The sequence below is a fragment of the Miniopterus natalensis genome, chromosome 1 (assembly GCF_054644295.1).
Source record: "Miniopterus natalensis isolate mMinNat1 chromosome 1, mMinNat1.hap1, whole genome shotgun sequence".
In the NCBI taxonomy this organism is placed as follows: Eukaryota; Metazoa; Chordata; class Mammalia; order Chiroptera; family Miniopteridae; genus Miniopterus; species Miniopterus natalensis.
The window spans coordinates 200,093,412-200,111,787 of record NC_142081.1 but is presented as its reverse complement, the minus strand read 5'-3'; the positions used below and the strand labels follow the sequence as shown (position 1 = coordinate 200,111,787).

The window sequence follows — 18,376 nt, the reverse complement described above, 5'->3', positions numbered from 1 at the left end:
GCATGGAGAGCTCTCCACATGGGGAGGTGCTGCGGGTGAGGATTCTTCACCAGGCATTTCCAGAGGTTCTGTGTGCCTGCGGCCTGCACGGGCCCTCGTCCCACTGCCCACCGCCGGGCCTGCTGCTGGGCCTGTCGTGGGGCAGCTCAGAGTCAGAGCAGGTGTCTTATCTCACGAGTAACATACTGGTGCTAATGAGCCTCTGGGACAGACTGAAAGTGACCACTGACCTCCCGTCACTTCTGAACCTCACCTGGATTGTCTCTGCAGCAGGCGACGCTATTTGATTACTTAGACCTTTTGTTTTCCTATTCAAATCTCAGTGCTTCCTGAGCTTTTAGGAGAAAGTGACCTCTAGTTATCACATGAATCCCACGTGGCCAAATTCCTGGTTTTTCTTTCTTGGACCCTGAGGGCTCACGTTCCCAGGGTGGGGGGTCTGTGCCCCAGCCTTCTCCACAGCCCCCAGGCTCTGCACTGCCCTCATCTTGAGTTGTGGGCACAGCGGCCACAGCCAGGCCTCTGTCCCATGGTCAGCATGTCTGTGGACAGGGTTCACCTGAAGGTCTAAAGGTGAGTGTCCCTTCTGACCAGTCAGGGGCTTCCCAGGCTTCACTCACCCCCACCCCTTACTTGTCTTCTCCCCACTCTGATCTCTCGTCACTAATGAGGCGCCTTCTAAATGGTTGACCTGGAGCCGGAGCCAGTTAACCAGTGCACTTGACTCTTCACCAGGACCAGCCCACACGGCTTATTGTGCACAAGTGACAGGGCACCGTGGGCAGCGGACAGACAAAAGAGCCACGCGGGACCCCTCAAAATGAGCACTGTTTCATGGGACAGCTTCGAGCCACAAAGCCAGGCTGACAAGCCAACCTCAGCCTCGCACCCACGCAGGTCTGGGGACTCCTTGGTCCCCTCTCTCCATGTAGGACCTTGGAGGGCATATCCCTCTTCCTGCCCGGCGGCCTCCTTCCCTTCCTCTCAGGTCTCACTGGCCAGCCCTGCCCACGGCGGGCACAGGACAGCCAGGCTGCTCACAGGAGGTGCGAGGGTGGCGTGGGGAAGATTACTTGTAAAGATAATGGGAACCACGGCTCTTTTTCAGTCTGAATTCTCTCTTTACTTAACATTACCCATCTGTTTGTTTGGTTTTTCTGCATTTAAAATATTTTTAATTTTATCAGTTATAGTTGACATTCAGTGTTATATTAGTAAAGGTGTATGGCATGGTGGTTGATGTTTTGTAGATGGTAGTGCTATTTTGTAGATGGCTCCGCAGCAAATCTCCTGGGCACGTGTGCCGCCTGCCTCCTCAGGTGACCTGTGACCGAGCTGTCACAGGGACATGGGCGCTGACGCACTTTATCTGGACATTATGCCTGGACACTTCCATCAGAGACCTGCCCAGTGCAGAAGTGCGCATGTGTGAGTGGGTGGCTGGCGGCCTCCTGTCAGGACAGGAGCAGCGTCCCAGGTCCTGCCCACCACGCCTCTCCCCACGTGACCAGCCCTGACCTCATGCACCGTCGAGCCTGAGCGTCGCAGGTGCACTCCCTCAGAGCTCCTGGTGGGCAGCCTTCTTTCTGTTGAGTGTGCCCCCCCGTGCCACCTGTCCCGTGCTCTGTCCCCTGTGCCTAGAACAGCACTGGGTGCCTTAGGTGCTGGGTGCAGTGCCTGGGTGTGTGTGCTCGAGAAGCTGCTTGGGGAGAGCCCCCATCGCTGCTGTGGGCAGGAGTGGGGACACGCCTGCAGGTGAGGTCTGTGCTGGTCCCACAGAGCTGAACGGCGCTGACCTGAAGGACTGCGTGAGCAACCACAGCCTGAGCAGCAATGCCAGCCTCCCTAGCGTGCAGAGCTGCAGGCGCCTGCGCGAGAGGAGGGTCGCCAGCTGGGCCGTGTCCTTCGAGCGGCTTCTGCAGGACCCCCTCGGCATCCGATACTTCTCTGTGAGTAGGGACAGGCCTCAGGGCCCTTGCCCAGGCCTCAGCATGTTGGCTCAGACCCCAGGATGGTGGTGGCAGGGGGTCACTGTACAGGCCCTGAGCGGCCCCACTGGGGCTAAGGGGGTCAGAGGGCACCTGGCTCCCCATTTACGAGGGTTTCTCGTAAATACTTGGAAGGCAGCCGCACGTGGGCAGGTCCTGCTGTTTGAGGGGCACCCAGCTCCTGTGAACACAGCTGCTAGCGTAGAGTGGTCCTCATGGTGGGGCAGTTTTAAGTGCGTCTCCCCAGCCCTCGGGTAGGTGATGGCAGATGCTCCTGACCCCCAGTTCTGTGGAAGGAAAGTGGGAATGAAGAAGCAGCCCACGGGGAGGCGGGTTGCACAGGAACCAGCGACTTCACCTTTTTCCGACCACTGTGAGGAAGTTAACTGACTGTGTTTTTTTTAGGATTTTCTAAGGAAGGAATTCAGTGAAGAAAACATTTTATTCTGGCAGGCCTGTGAACACTTTAATCATGTTCCCGCACACGACAAAAAAGAGGTACGTTTCTCCGCGCCCAAGAAGTGGGTGGTCGTGGGGCAGGCTGATTTCGTGTGGGCAGCCCCTGGGTCGTCGGAAAGTGCACGTGAGAGCATCTTCACAGGACTCAGAGCTTCTCAGAACAGGCCCGAGAGTGCGTGGTGTTCAGTTGTGCCTAAATGCCACACGATGGAAGCACTTCTCTCAGGAACTGTCACTCTCCAGAGCATTTGAGATCTTGCTTCCCAGCAATGTCATCAGTTTGACTCAAATAAACTCATAAAAATTCTCTACAAAAAAAACAAAAAAACCCCACTCCTCCCAGAATAGGTTCTCAGGGTGTCAGGGTGCATGGTATTTAGCTATGCCTAAGCAGCCTGCATGAGTGCTGTCACCCAGCCTCCCATCGCGGCTGCTCCCATCGCAGCTATGCCACCACCAGTGTGAGAAGGGCCGCTCGAAGGCAGGTTGGGCAGAAGAGCATCCCGGGCTGTCCCGGCGCAAGGGGAAGGTGAGCCCTGGCCTGGCCCCTGGACGGCCCTGGCCCATGGCAGCCTGGGCGCTCTCTCATCACAGTGAGGCTGTGTGTCAGCATGTGACCTGGGGCTGCACAGACCCAGTCCCGCTTTATAGAGACCAGCTGTGCGAAGGGCACACAGACACTGTACTTGGGGCCCACACTGGCCCTGTTCCCCAGGCCTTCAGGACACATAATTGCCCATCAAGAATGTTCACAGCAGCCTAGTCAGTGCTGGTTTCATGCTGGCCTGTGCTTTTATTTATTTATTCAACCAAGGAGTGTTTATTGGGCCTGAGGAACTGTGTCTCAGTGCCTGGAGCCATGGAGGGAGTTGGCTGTCTGTATGTCCTGCTCATGCATGTGTCCTGTCAGCTTTCCTACAGGGCCCGAGAGATTTTCAGCAAGTTCCTGTGCAGCAAGGCTACCACCCCGGTCAACATCGACAGCCAGGCCCAGCTGGCAGACGATATTCTCAGTGCCCCGCACCCCGATATGTTCAAGGAGCAGCAGCTCCAGGTGACCCCATGGCTCCATCTCCCTCAGGGACTCTGGCCATGGCATGGGCAAAGGACTTAGGTCCCAGACAGTGAGCTCCCATGTGCCACCAGGTTGGGAGGGGGGAGCAAGTCAGCATAGATGGAACCCACTGGCTCTGGTGCTAGGGTGTGACCAGCAGGACCCCAGATCTCGGGGGCCACCTACCAATGGTGGCCCAGTCCCACTTCCGCACATGCACCTGTGTGAGATCACAGGCCTATGGGTGCTGTGCATGCAGAGTGGGCAGAAGTGGGTTTACAATGTGAGTATGTGAAACAGAGTTTATTCTTGTGTTATTTATTTGTATTGTGTAAATTTACTTTTGCCCACCCCTGTATGTAAGTTTGGATTTTTTCAACTTTAGGATATCACCGTGGTAAAAAGTGTGCCTGAACCTAATGCTATTTAGAGCACATGTCCCACAGGCCTTTCCAGAGATACCTTCTGCTGCTGAGTCACATGAATAATGTGAGAAAACGGGGGAGGCGTTTCCAGTGCAGCCCTCACTCCCTCATATCCCGCTGGCCGGGGTCATTCTTACTTGTCGAGCACAGCTCCCCCAGGACCGCACCTCGCTGTCCCATCTCCCTGTGGGGCTGGCTTCATGGAGATTGTGGGGTTTGCTGATTTTAGGTGTGACAAGGGAAGACTGGCATCTTATGAGAAAGAGTAGTCAGAGGTAAAGTAACCGGGAAGGCAACTCTGGGGCGGTAGACGGAGAAAATGGGCTAATGATGTTCTTTCAGAAAAGGGCCAGTAGGCATCCGTGGGTCCCTCAACCTTCAGGGCTGACTATCCTGGTTCCTCCTGTAACCAGCTGTGTTAAATTTACTGCGCAGATTTTCAATCTGATGAAGTTTGATAGCTACACGCGCTTCCTGAAGTCCCCGCTGTACCAGGAGTGCATCCTGGCCGAGGTGGAAGGCCGCTCCCTCCCCGACTCCCAGCAGGTGCCCAGCAGCCCGGCCTCCAAGCACAGCATCAGCTCGGACCACTCCAATGTGTCCACGCCAAAAAAGGTGCCAGCCTGCTGAGCTTGTGTCCTCGGGTGGGAGCTGTGCTGCGGGAAGGGAGCGGGGCCGTGTCCCGGGGTGGGGTCCAGCTGCTTTTCCGGGCTGGAAGGACCTGTGCCCCCGTAGCGCAGTTGGCACCTCCTTGCTTGCTCCTGAGCTCCCTACTGCATTCCATGACCTGTTAAAGTAACTTCATGTGGTTTAACACCATCTTCTGTTGGTGACAGTTGACTGGAAAATCCAGGTCCGGGCGGTCGCTGAACGAGGCGCCGGGGGAGGAGGAGAGCGAGAAGAAGCGGAAGGGAGTCTTCTTCTCCTGGTCCAGGACCCGGAGCACCGGGCGGTCCCAGAAGAAGAAGGACCATGGCGACCACACACACGGTGTGTAGTGTGGGGGTCGGCGGGCGGGGTAGCGGGGACATGCGGCCCGCTGGCTGGGGCAGTGACAGGTGCTCTTGGAGAAAACTTGGAAAATACAACCAAGTAAAAAAAAGAACATACAAATGCCCACCCTCTGCCCCAGCCAGCCTCTGGTTTTCCTGCCCCGCTTTCTCCGAGGCATGTGCGGGGCTGCACCGGCCTTCGTGGGTTTTGATGTAGTGCCCAGTTTGGCTATCAAGCACTGTCAAAACTGTAGCTTTTTACTGTTGTAAATCTCAAAGGCCGCCCGGTCTAGATAGTGTCCCTTAGTTTATTCCTTGTGCGTAACTGGGAAGCTAGTGTGACCGACAGGCCTGTCCTGGAGTCTCGGAAGAGCCTCGGGACCCTTGCCACTGCTGATGCTGGCCCTGGTGGACCTGGCAGGGCAGAGGGAGCAGAGACGCCCGTCAGTGAGGCAGAAGGAGAGCTGCTCACACCAACCAACGCATCAAAGAGAAGAATTGGAAAGGATTTTGTTCCCTAGGGGTTTTTAAGAATGAGAGTACTTTGCCGCAATAACCTGGACGCTCCAGGCCTGTGGTCCTTAAGTTTAAATCAGGCAGCAGCCTTTGTGGAAAGAGACAGGCAGGGAGCACCCCAGGGAGAGAGGGAGGGAGGCGGGGACAGTGCAAATAAGGTGTGTTTTTCACCCCCTCCTCCTCGAGCAGCTGCAAAGGGTCTTACAGAAGGCAACCGAGGCAGGGTGTGGGCCTGGCACTGAGGACCCCAGTCTCTGGGCCATGTTGGGTGAGGGGCGCAGGCATCCTTTCTCAGGGACAGGCAGACAGAAGAATTCACTTAGAGAGAGAGCACCCGCAGGATGGAAACTGTGTGGCCAGATGGGACCTCCGAGTCCCAGGGAGACAGGTCATGATTGCCCCGTACAGTCTGTCCCCGCCGACAGGACCCAGAGGCTTGGGTCCCCATGCCTGGTGGCTCTTTAGGGAGCTTTACATCCTAACTCCAGGGCTCTGCCCAGGAACTCGAACTTGGTGGCCTGGGATCCGTTGCTCTGGCCGGTGGGACTGGGCACCCCTGTGTCCGCACCCCTGTGGCCCCGAGCCTGGCACAGCAGCACAACTGGGGCGCAGGTCCCATGCTTCAGAAGGTCCTTCTAGATGCATTTTCATAGTTCTCTGCTCGGCCTGAGGTCACATTAGTTCATTCCGTGACAGCGGGGGTGTGGTTGTTTGCTCAGTTTAGGACTTTGCAGGAAGATGTGATGAGCCACAGGTACAGGTGCAGTGACTGGCTGGGAGCTCACTGCTGTCCACAGGCGACAGTTTCTGTTCAGGCCCAGAAACCACAAGCTGGATAAAAATTCCAGGTTAAATTAAGGGTGGAGGGGGACCCTGCCGAGCAGCACCTCCCTGGCTTTGACCCCTGGGAGCCAGTGGACGCAGGGGCAGCTGTGGCCTAGGACGGGGGGGAGGGGGAGGGCATCCCTGCCGCCTGGGCTGAGGAGCATGGCAGTCCCAGGCAGGGGCCAGGGCGGGGCAGCGCCGTGGAGGCCTTTGCTGCTCTGCTCTCTGTCCTTCGTCTGCTCTGTTCATCCTGGGGCGGGGGAGCCATGGCCGTGGAAGTGGGTTTCTGTGTGAAGCAAGGACAAGTGAGGCTGCTTGATTTTGAGTCTGTGTTTCCCATCAAGACCCCCTGCACGCCAATGGAGGCCTGGGCCGCAGGGAGTCGCAGGGCTCCGTGTCCTCCGCCGGGAGCCTGGACCTGGTAAGTCACCTCCCACCCTCGGCCCAAGGCCGCCTGACTCAGGAAGCCATGTGTGTCTAGCGCCAAGATCCCCCGCAGGTCAAGCCTCTGGAGGCTGGGAGGCAGGCGAGGAACCGTGGGGGATGGGCAGCGCTCCCCGAGGGACCTTGTTCTCCTGCAGCTGCTCTGAGAACAGAGAGAAGCATGGGAGGCAGGCGCTTTGCCCCGTCTCACCTTTGAATGTCCCACTGCCCCAACATTCCCGAGTTTGTGGGAGCCGCCCCGGGAGGGGCTCCTCCTGCCCACCCAGCCCTGGGAGCCCGTCTGTGCTCACACCCTGCTGTCTGGTGGTCTGGTGGCCTGTCCCACCCCAGTTTCCAGCGAGGCAAGGGCAGGGGGAGGCATGAGGTCGGGGCCGCCGGCTTGTCGGTGGTTGTCTGAGGCCAGTTTGGAAACCTCATTGCTGCCAGCACCCTGGTCGCTGGGAATGTCGAGCAGAGCGCATGCAGAACAGTTTCTTCCTTGGCTGTGAGGGCTGACCAGGCGCCAGCCAGCCACTGCTCCTGCCACCACCAGAGCTCGGCCTTCACGCACTTATCTGTGGGAAGGGTTGTTGGGGCCATTTTGCGATCAGTCCACCACCTACGGACTAGGTTTCTGTATGGGGAAGAGATTTTCAGTGTCCTGAGGGGCAGTGACAGTGCAGTGACCAGCAGGGCCAGCTCTGCAGTAGGACGTGTGCAGGGCCCGTTTCTGGGCAGGAAGTGAGGTTGTGACTTGGACCCAGAGGAGGTGCCAGGAGAGCCCTGGCTTGCTGCCACGGGCTGGTCCCGTCCATGGTGCCGGTGCTGGGGGAGTGCTGACCAGCAGTGTCCCAAGCTCAGCCTGGGACGTGAGTAGTGTGGAGGGACAGCCCCATCCCAGGTGCTGTGGCTGCAAAGGGCCCGCCGCTCCTGCAGGTGTGTCTCACCACTGCACCCTGGGAGGCGCTGGCGGGGAACTTGGGCCCGTCCCCTCCCGGTGGAGGGAGGAGCATTCTCTGGGCAGCAATGGTGCTACCCTGTCCCACACGCGGACAGGGCGGGTCCTCTGCCGGTAACCAAAAAAGGATGGACCCCAAGTTCCCACTGTGCCCCACAGGCCCTGCCTCACCTCATTGGCGCCCAGGATCTCCCAGCAGCCCCTCCCAGCCTCTTGCTCTCCACTAGTTCAGGCTGTTCCTCTCAGAGAGGCCTCGGGGCCTAGAGCCTGGAGGTCAGGCAGGAAGAGCCAGAAAGATGACCGGAAGGAGCAGAGGGGCTCCCAGGCTGGGTCGGGCCTCGTGTGTAATCCAGCCCAGTGACCGAGGTGGGCGAGGGCAGCTCAGGGCCAGAGAGTGGCCCTGTTCTAGGAGAGCCGGTTAAGTAAGGGCCTCGCAGGCATTTGATTCCAAGACGGGTAAGACTGTGAATGGTGTCTGGCCAAGAGAAAGGCCATGGCTGTCCCTGTGTTAACCTGTGCACTGTGTAGGTATCACACCAGTTCCTCTTCTCTGGAGCTGAGGTGGGCCTCCCCAGGCGCGTGTGAGCTAGCCACAGCCCTTCTAGGGTGCCCCACAACCTCCCGTGACCCCAACACGTGTCTCCTGCTCCCCAGTCAGAAGCCTGCAGGACCCTGGTGCCTGAGAGGGACAAGGCTGCCAAGCACTGCTGTATCCAGCTCCCCGACGGGACGTCCTGCACAGTGCTTGTCAAGGCGGGACTGTCGATCAAGGAGGTCCTGTCCGGGCTCTGTGAGCGACAGGGCATCAACGGGGCCGCTGTGGACCTCTTCCTGGTCGGCGGGGACAAGGTACTGGGCCAAGAAGACCCTCAGGACCCTTCTCGTGGGAGGACCAGCCCTCAGTGGGGGGCCCGCACTGTGGGGAACTGACCTGTGGGGACCTGGCCTATGGGAACCTGCCCTGTGGGGAACCAGCTGATCTGTTTGTCTGTTAACTAAACCTGCCTGGCTGCCCTCCTGGCCCGGGGTGTTAGGCCCTGGCGGTTGGCCTGCTTGGACTCCTTGTCTGCAGTTTGCTGGAGGCTGCTGGGGGTGGGAGCTGCTGCTGCTGTTGGGCCCCACACTTGCCAGTGTGGGTCTGTTTGCAGCTGCGTGTCTGCTGCTGCTGGGAGCGTTGCCAGCCCTGCTCCCTCTGATCCCACCTCTCTGTTCCTTCATGTGTCCAAAGCCACTGGTGCTGCACCAAGACAGTAGCATCCTGGCATCGAGGGACCTGCGCCTAGAAAAGCGCACTTTGTTTCGGTGAGAAAAACGGCAGTTGCCGTTCCCATGAGGTGATCAGAGCCACATGTGTCCTGACGACTGCCCCAGCTGGCTCTGCTCTGCCCAGTGGTCCCTGGGAAGGGGGTGTGGGCCCCTATCGGGAACCGGGAGGGGGTGGAGGGTGGCAGCTACGCACAAACCCTGGAGCTCTCCCTGTCCCACGACCACAGGAGGGCCACACCCAGGGATGGGCAGGCTGGGTGGAGAGCTGGCCATCCTGTGGGGGGAGGGGTTCTCTCTTGCTGGTGTGACAGCCCCTTCCAGCCCGCAGGAACCTTCCAGAAGCCCCTGCAGGCTGCTTCCACAGTCAGAACCTGGGGCTGAATCGCGTGACCCTGGGCTTTAAGGGGGCCGCGGGTACCACACTATTCTGCCCAAGACAGAACAGCTCAGTGGAGACTGATGTGGATCGGTAGTAGACCTGTTCATGTCTCCCTCTCATCCAGGCTGGACCTGGTTCCCATTAACCGGTCCGTGGGACTCAAGGCCAAGCCCACCAAGCCTGTCACGGAAGTGCTGCGGCCCGTGGTGGCCAAGTATGGCCTGCACCTGAGCGAGCTGGTGGCCAGGCTGGTGAGTGACTTGGGGCCTGCGGCATGTTCCCTGAGTGGCAAGCTCAGCGCCTGTTCCTGGGGCATGTGCCTCTGAGTCCCCACCAGCGGAGCTGAGGCGGCACCAGGCACCCCGTGCGCCTGCAGCTGTTCCCAGCTCCTCCCATACCGACCCCAGGTGGAGGGTGTCACCTCCGTCCCCCACTTTCTCATACTGTGGAGTGGAAACACTCATTTATGTATGCCTTGGTCATTCCCAGAGGGGTTGGTGTTGGTATTTGAGACGTGGTTTTGGTCCAGGGAAACCAAAATGAGAAAAAACAAAACCCCTGAAATATGCCAACCAAGTACAAGTCCGAGAAGGCAGCAGATCAGTGGCACCTCTGCCCTGTGCCCTGAGCCAGCTGTCTTGGGCACATCCTCATTATATTTCCCAGTTCCACCCAGCCAAGCAGTTTGGCTCAGCAGTTGAGCATCGACCTATGAACTAGAAGATCGTGGTTCGATTCCTTGTCAGGGCCCAGGCCCAGGTTTCCGGCTCCATCCCCAGCAGGGGGTGTGCAGGAGGCAGCCGATCAATGACTCTCATCATTGATGTTTCTCTCTCCCTTCTTCTCTCTGAAATCAATTTTTAAAAAAAGACTGCTTATGTATGAAGTGAATAAATAATAAATAAATTTCCCAATCCCCATCTCCACGTGGTGGATTAACAGTCTCCGGCATTTCCAAGCAGGGCTGTTGAGTTGTGTGAGTGGCTTGGGGAAGAAGACCCTTAGGGATAGAAGGAAGCGGGGCTGGGCGAGGGCAGAGTCCCCGCCACCATAACCAGAGGCATGTGAGGGAGCTGTCTGGGCCGGCAGGCCCTGTGCTCAAGGCCTCGTCGGTTGTGGAGTCAGTGCCGTCAGGCACTCTGTACCCGTTTGGTTCGGAATACGGTGACTTATGAGAGTTTGCCCTGTGTTCTCATTTCTTTAGGAAATAAACTTTATTGGAGCTATGATTTTGAATATTTTTAGCATTTTAATTTTCTCTGACATAGGCCCTGAAATTATTTAAGATCTTTGGCATGAGTGAGAGAACTGTTAAATTGTTTATAGACGTCCCCATGTCCCCTTCCCTCCTCAGCAGGGAGCACTGCCCTCCTGAGATCCAGATGTGCTGGGCCGAGAGGGGCGCGGCCGGGCTCCATGTGGCCTCCCTGCTCGCCCTCTGCTGAGGTCCCGAGCCATTGCTCAGCCCTTCTGAGCCTGTTTCCCTGTCTGTAAAGTGGGTTGGTTGGGGCTGTGGTGGGACTTCTGGGCTGAAAGTGGTCAGGGCTCCCAGTTGTGGAGGGCTCTGTGGGAGGTGTGACGCTTGTGGCTTTTCCTTGGACACACCAGCTGACCCCGTTCCCTGAACGTGTGTAGCCACTTGAGCCAGATGTCCTGAGAGAGGCAGAGCCCGGCTCATGGTAGCGTCTCCTCCCTGGGCCAAGCTCCGGGCCACCGCCTCCTTCAGGAGCTGGCAGCCACTGCCCTACGTGGCCTTTGGTCAGTTTTTTGTTCTGCCAGGGAATCTAAGGAGCCAAGCTCCAAGTTCAGGTTTCTTTTTAAACAGTGGTTGTGGGTCCTGAGTAGCAGGTGGTCCGTTCCCCCCCTTCTCCGTGTCCCGCCTCAGCCCTGCTAGAGTTGCTGCCTCCGCGTCCCAGTCCACAAAGTGGCCCCTGTGTCCTGTTCACCTCCTAACAGTGTCGGGCAGTGAGTCGGGCGAGACCCCTTGGCCAGGTTGTGAACAGGGTCGAGAGCTTCATGCCCCTCGACTGCACATTTAAACCATGGAGTCTGTGAACTGGGACAGTGGCAGTGCTCGCCAAGTATCCTTCCACCCAGGGCTTGGATTTGAAGCAGTGAGGCCACCACTGTCCCTCAAGCGACAGAGCAGCCCCGCCACATGGACCCCTCGGCCCTCGCATTCCAGGCAGCCCCGCTGCTCCTTTGGGCTGGGCACCTCTGGAGTGCCTTCTGAGGCAGCCTGGCTGAGGTGGCAGGACCCGGGGTCACCTGGCATGGGACTCCATCAAGGCTGACCGGTCTTGCTGTCAGCAGCTGGGCCACAGGCAGCTGTTCCGGAAAGTTCCAGTTCGGGTGAGTTAGTGCACCATCTTGGTCTCTAGAGTGGCGAGAAGGAGCCACTGGACCTTGGCGCCCCCATATCTAGCCTGGACGGACAGCGGGTCATCTTGGAGGAGAAGGAGCCCTCCCGAGGGAAAGGTGAGCAAGGCCTTGCCTGACAGCCCCTCCCTGCTCCAGAAAGCCCAGCCCTGCCACCTGCCCCAGAGGCCTCACTTTACTGCGCCCCCCCCCCCCCCCCGCAGCCATGGCAGAGCACAGCCCCGACTTGGGGCAACGGGTGTATTTGAAAATACATGCCTCTGCTTTCTAGAGAATATCCACAGCCAGTAGTCCATGAAACCAGCTCTTCAGCTGCCTCATCTCCAAAGCATCCCAGTAATTGGGGTCCTGCCGTCACGTCGTCCCCCCCCCCCCCCCCCAGCACAGCCTGCCCCGTGGAGGCAGAGGCGGAGGAGGCCGTGCGTCCCTGGCCCTGCACTGGGCGCCTGGCCTGGGCTGTGTGTGCAGGTTAGAGAAGGGACAGCTGCCCCTGTGGTCCTCCAGCTCTGCTCTCAGGGACAGTGCAGGCGTGAGTGTCAGTGCTCACCGTGACCGTAAAGCGCACCTCACTCTTCCCTCCCCACAGATAAGCAGAAAGGAACACCAGTCAAACAGAGCACGGCTACCAGCTCCAGCTCCAGAAATTTCTCAGCTTCGGTAATTCCCCCACGCGGCCCACACGGTGCCCCGCTCCCCGCACACCGGCCACGCGCCCCAGCCACGTGCTCCCCAGCGAGCCCCTGTGCTGCCCTCTGGTGCCACTGCTCTCTGCTGTCCCCTCGCCCCTGGGGCCTGCTCCCGGGACCGGGACTTGCCAGCTCGCCTCCCCGTGGTGGCACTGAGCCTGCGTGCTCTGCCGTGGAACCTTGGTCGTGGCGGCTGTTTCAAAGACCCTCCCTCCCCACCTGTACTGTGAATTGTGTGCTGTCGTGTGTTGGACGTGTGAGTAGAACTTTGACTTTCCTTCTGATGCAGGGAGAGGAGAGGACACTAGGCAAGTCTAATTCTATTAAAATAACAGGAGGAAATGGAAAAAGTGCTAGGGGTCCCCGGCTTTCACAGAGAGAAGACTCTATGGCAAAGACTGGGAAAAAAAAAAATCAGAAAATTAATTTGGACGAAGCAGAGGGTATGTGTACTTTTTAAACTTGCACGTTTTTAGTGAATACAATGTCAGTTTTCCAGTCCAATCATTAGAACTTTCTGAGTGGTTGACATCGGGGCGACTGTGATCCCCTCACGAGTGTGCTCCCCATGTCAGTCTGGGGCTGTTGGGGTAACTTCACCAGAGCTTGTTTTCAGCCTGAGAGCTGAGCCCCTAGGAGCCAGGGAGCACCCCTGGGGCAGGGGGTGGCCGCACAGGGATCCTGGCAGTTCCGCCTGCTCCCTCCGTCTCTGTCCCCAGCTGGGATGGAGGCTCCGTTAGTGTCAGAGGGTCCTCAGCAGCGGGGTGGTGCCCGGAGAGGAGGCGGTTGCAGAGGCGGGTGGCCCTGGGCTCACACACCCTCTGCGTTAACCCGCGGAGGCCTGCGGGCTGCACCTGCCTGGGCCTGCAGGAGGCACCTGAGAGATGAAAGGGAGGGGTGGTCTCTTCTGTGGAAACATCTTCCTCTTCCAAAAACTAACAAAGAAAAGCACGAAAAGCGGAATCAGAACTACACTTGCCGCTGTGACCCAGACTTGAATCCAGGGGTTCTTCCTGGTCAGCTGTCCCAGCTCCCGTGCAGTCCACCCACACAACCATAAATAAAACTCGCCTCCTGTAGCGGCGAGGGTGCCCGGGCAGAGGGGCGCACCCCCCCCCGAAGCTGGCGCATTCCTGAGGGGCACTAAGATTCCAGATGTCAAAGTCCCTGCCCTTGTTCAGAACGGAGAGAGTGATGGGAATGCTGGAGGAGCTCAGTTCAGGCACCCTCTCCTTTGAACGGTGACCTCGAGTTGTAATAGAAAAGCCCTCCAGGTAGGACAGGGTTTCCTGAGGCACCTGCAGCAGCGGCAGGAAGCAGCAGGCCCAGGACAGTGCGGGACGGTGGGAGGCCCGAGGGCTGCGGGGCTCAGGCGGTAGAGGGAGCGGAGGGCTCAGCACTGCCTCACGCCCCTCAGGACCACCGTGTAAACGGGGCAACTCCAGAGGCCCCAGGTTTGGGTGCCGCCACCAAGGGCCCCTTCACACACACCCTCCGGGTCCCCGCCGCTGGTCAGGGCCGGTTCACCTTGGCCCTGGCTCTGCCGCCCTGCCGCGTCTGCAGGTCACTCCCTTCGTCCCGGGAAGGAGCCCAGGACTGCGCGCAGGCCCCCAGGGTGCAGCCTGTCAGCACAGGGCCTGCTGGGTCCTGGGGGTGGGTGGCTTGGGTCTGAACGTCACACACCCGATTTCCAGGAGGTCTAGGGCTGTCTGGGTTGTTCCAGAAGCCAGGGCCTTCGCTCAGTGCTGTGGGAGGAGGTGTGGAGGTGCGGGTGCTCCCTAGACACAGCCCGCCCTCCGAGCGCAGGGGGCCGAGAGAGGACCTCCCCAGAGTGCATTTCTGCTGCGAGTGCTGAGTGTGAAACTCAGTCAACGTGGGTTTTCTTCCAACAGCATTTTTTGAGCTTATTTCCAAAGCTCAGAGCAACCGAGCAGACGACCAGCGTGGGCTGCTGAGGAAGGAGGATCTGGTGCTGCCTGAGTTTCTGCGTCTGCCTCCCAGCGCCGCGGAGCCCAGCGTCCCCAGCAAGACCACCATGACCAGCCCTGGCCAGGAGAAGGCGCCCTGGCCCGGAGAGCCATGGGGGCCTGCCCGCGACCACCCCCACAGTCCAGCGACTAGCCCCAGCTCAGCTGACAGCCCGCTCTCCTGCACCCCCACAACCCCTACGACGCCTACGCCCCAGGCGCAGGAAGCAGAGGCCAGGGGTGTCCAGACCGAGGAAGGCGAGCACGTGGCCGACCTGACGCTCACTGGGGAGGGGGACATCAGCAGCCCCAACAGCACTTTGCTGCCGCCACCCCCCACCCCACAGGACTCAGCTGGACCTCCCAGACCAGGTACCACCAGGCTTGGTTCCCCTGCTCAACTTTGACTCTTTGCCATTCACTGTCCACCTGGGATGTCCACCCGGGAAAGCCCACCTGGTCCCCAATAAAAAGACACAGCTGTGGTAGGTTGACCCTCTGCCCCTGATCGTCCGTGTAAAGAGGCTTTCCCATGCCGTCCCCTCTCAGTTACCGTGGTTACGGTGGGTTGCTCCGCTTTGTCTACGAGGAGGTGTCAGGCGCAGCTGAGGCAGAGTGTGGTAGGATGGGCCACGGGGCCTCCAGCAGTTGTGCCCGTGTTGTGCAAGACTGACCACGGTCCTCTCCTCACCCCCTCCCTCGGTCCCCGCGACTCCCGAGAGTGTGTGTTACGTTTAACCTGTGGAGAGACGGCATGTTCAGTGTTTGTCTCGAGACTGAAAACAGCACTTGCCTTGAGAAGTCAGTGACGCCAGGTGGTTAGGAGGACCCCTCTCTCGAACCTGGAGCCCCTCCACGGGAGTGTCGCCCTGTGCGCCTGGCCCGGCTCGGGACCAGGGCACCTGAAGGTTTCCTTGGGGTATCCCAACCCGCCCCCTGGTAGCCACAGGCTTTTCTGAACTTCTGGAAGGAAGCGCAAGTCTGGTGTGTTCACTGAACTTGGCACAGGGTACGGCTGGGGGCGGGGACTATTCCTGGAGCCACAGGTTAGAGGCTGAAGCGAGGCTCCCGGCCTCCTGCCAGAGGGGCTTCCAGGAAGCTCTGCTCCCCCCATGCTCACACTAGTGCCATGACCTGTGACTGTCCCCACCACGCCCGCAGGGAGGACAGGGAGCCTTGTCCATGCACACTTTGACAGAACCCCGGGGGCTGCCCTTCTCTGCACTGGCTCGGCCAGTCCAGGGTCCGAGAGCAGCCTGGGTCCTGCCCTGGGACCTGCAGCTGCAGGGAGGGGGGCATTGTCCCTGCGTCCTGTACATGTGCGCGGCTGGCATGTGGAGCATGTGCTGTGTGGGACAGGCCCAGGCCTTCCCGCCGAGACAGTGCCCCCACGAGGCTGGAGGAGCCTGGTTTGCATGCGTGTCGCATTTCCGCACACCTGCGGGACTTCTCTGCTCCTCCCATGCACACCTGTGTGTGGTGTCCCGCGTCTGAGTCTGTGTTCTTCCAAGAGGAATAAACTCCAGAGCTCATTGTTTGACTTGATTAAACTTTCTTTTCACTTGAATATTTATTTCCACTTTAGCAAACTATAGGTGCATTTTACTCCAGGGAAATATTACACATTTTTAGGGACTCCAGTGGGTTCACCTAATATGGTGGCTTTAAAAGAGACCATTCACTGGGCAGATGCGCCCAGGTACTCACAGCAGTGTGCACGGCAGTGACGAGCGAGGGGCTGCCCCCCAGCCCGTGGGGTGCTGCCTGGGGTCCCCTCTCCCTGAAGACACTGGTTCTCTGGGTGCACAGTCCTCGGCCGTCTGCTCTCGTCCCTGCTGTTGCCCCTGCGTCTTGACTCCACCCCCACCTTCTCCTGACTCGGAGTCTTGAGGACCACAGCAGATGTGGCAGCCGGTGCAGAGGATGCTGGTGGACAAATGAAGGAATGGCCCAGAGTACAGACGGCAGGCAGCAGCAGGGATGGCGTGGGCTGACCAGCGGGCAGAGGGCAGGGGCTCCCCAGGCCCCGATGGCAGTGGGCGTTCCAATAGGGCCCTTTGGGGCCGGTCAGCTGGTCAGGAGCTCTGGAGCCCTGGGGAAATGGGGTGGCCTGAGGGGCAGGAGACGAGATCCTAGCCCGTCTCACTTCTGGTGTTGGAGGGGACATGGACACAGACACAAGCAGAACCAGGCTCCCTTTGGAAAGGGTGACGCCTGAGCACTGCGGGGTCCTCTGTTGCCATCCCTGCCAGGGAGCCGGGCAGGCAGCTGCTCCGGGCAGGCCCTGGCACGAGACCGTGGTGCTGTCTGCTGCACGGGGCTGGGCCCCTGCCACTGAGTCATGGGTCTGGGGCTGCCAATTACTCAGAAAGCAAATCTGTGCCAGACAAGCAGGAAGGGCCTGGACCTCGGCCACCCTCCCTGAGATGCTCACGTCCTTGGCCTGTGCACCAGCTGCCCTGTGCTGGAAACAGGCATTTCTCCTGTCCTGAGCCAACCTGTCCTGGGCTTGGGGGCCTGGGCTGACCCTGCCCCCTGCAGGCCTCTGTCTTCCCAGGCTCCTGAACCTGTGTGGGGTCACAGGTCCTTTACTGCTCCAGACAAGTGCCCCAGAAGGGGCAGAGGACCCGAGGCAAACCCTGCCCTCTCTCCCTCCACACTCTGAAGCTAAATTGAAGTGCAGCCCCCACATCTCCCGCCCTCCAGCTGCCGTTTGGAGCATGGGGACCCAGTGACAAGCTGGGACCTGGTGGATCCCAGTAGGCAGGCCCTAGCGGAACGTGTGTTGAATGACTAAAGGACTGGACCTTTGGACCTCAGGAGGAGCAGCTTTTCCGAAAACCTTTCCCATTGTTTGAATAGGACACACCTGGCCCTTGCAGCCCCATGTGAGGTGGGGGAGGACACGTGTGAGCAGGGCACCCTGACGCTGATGTGCCAGAGAGGGGCCCTCTGTGCCCCCATGGACTTGTTGAGAGGACCTGCCCTGGGAGGCTGTGTGGAGGCACTCATGGAGGCTTGGGGTGCAGTGGGGCCTGGGGACTTTGGGGCCACAGAGCAGCTGGGGATGCACAGACTCCTGACCCACAGCCGCCCCACTCACTCAGAGGCCTCGGACCCAAGGAGGGAGCAGCAGCTTCACCTCCTGCAGCCAGGATGGGGAAACTGAGGCCCAGGGAGGGGTAGTCAGCAGGGCAGGTCTCCTCCAGCCTGTTCACTGTGGGTCGTGGGCCGGGGCTCCCCTGCCCCCCGCATGGGCACCTAGGAGTCCTCAGTCCTAAGCTCCTCGACACTGATACCCCTATAGATATGCCAGGGCCCTGGCATCCCTAACCTGGGTGGCACAGCCAGCCCCCATCCTGGGGGTGAGCCAGGGAAGCTGGGTGGAGGGAGCTTTGGCCCAGAGCATCAGCTGAGTGCCCACCCCATGCTGGTCCCTGGGGACTGCACCTGGGAGACAGGTCTCTCTCTTCCAGGGGCAGGTGGGCCTCCCAGAGGTGATTGGCACGTTGTTAGGGCAGCCCACCCCAGGGTCTAGGTGCTTCAAGGCAGTTCTGGCAGCCCAAGGACTCCTGGGGGTGAGGCAGGGGCTGCTGGGCAGGCTGGCAGCCGCCTCTGCCCACCACTGGCCTGGGAGCTGCGTCCCTCGGAGAATCTGGTCTGAGGTCTGTGGGTGAGGCCTTGTGCCTGGGGGTGGGGGTGGCGAGGGCCGATCCTGTCTGGAACAGCCCCACCCGGTGTTTGGTCTTCCCCCACAGCCCAGGCACTCGGGCCTGTCACTTATCGCCTCCCCCAGTGGCCCGTTGGCATAAGGGCAAGCCCCATAGACAGCCCCCCAGGAGGAGTTGGGGGAGCCACACAGCCCAGAGGCTAACTGGAGCCCAACTAGATCCCTCTGTGCAGTACTGGTGCCCTCACGGGGCCCTGGGAGCCATCCCCCCTTTTCTCCAGTTCCTCTGCCATCCCAGCCCCTCCCTGGGGCACAGAAACCCTCATTTCTGCAGCACAAACCCACACCCCTCCCAGTTACAGCCCTATTAAAGGGACAGTTCATCAGGC

General features: G+C 59.6%; 1 protein-coding gene across 1 annotated transcript in view; it reads left to right on the top strand.

Annotated features, from left to right (window-relative positions):
- Window positions 1-18,376, top strand: part of RGS12 (regulator of G protein signaling 12) — a 79,830-nt gene that overhangs the window by 60,287 nt on the left and 1,167 nt on the right. Inside the window, exons 5-17 of the mRNA XM_087828418.1 lie at window positions 1,780-1,949; window positions 2,394-2,486; window positions 3,358-3,501; window positions 4,362-4,541; window positions 4,763-4,916; window positions 6,604-6,680; window positions 8,295-8,489; window positions 8,869-8,942; window positions 9,410-9,536; window positions 11,667-11,763; window positions 12,251-12,321; window positions 12,640-12,793; window positions 14,243-14,689. Coding sequence (XP_087684544.1) covers window positions 1,780-1,949; window positions 2,394-2,486; window positions 3,358-3,501; window positions 4,362-4,541; window positions 4,763-4,916; window positions 6,604-6,680; window positions 8,295-8,489; window positions 8,869-8,942; window positions 9,410-9,536; window positions 11,667-11,763; window positions 12,251-12,321; window positions 12,640-12,793; window positions 14,243-14,689 — 1,983 coding nt within the window. The remainder of the gene's footprint in view (window positions 1-1,779; window positions 1,950-2,393; window positions 2,487-3,357; window positions 3,502-4,361; window positions 4,542-4,762; window positions 4,917-6,603; window positions 6,681-8,294; window positions 8,490-8,868; window positions 8,943-9,409; window positions 9,537-11,666; window positions 11,764-12,250; window positions 12,322-12,639; window positions 12,794-14,242; window positions 14,690-18,376) is intronic.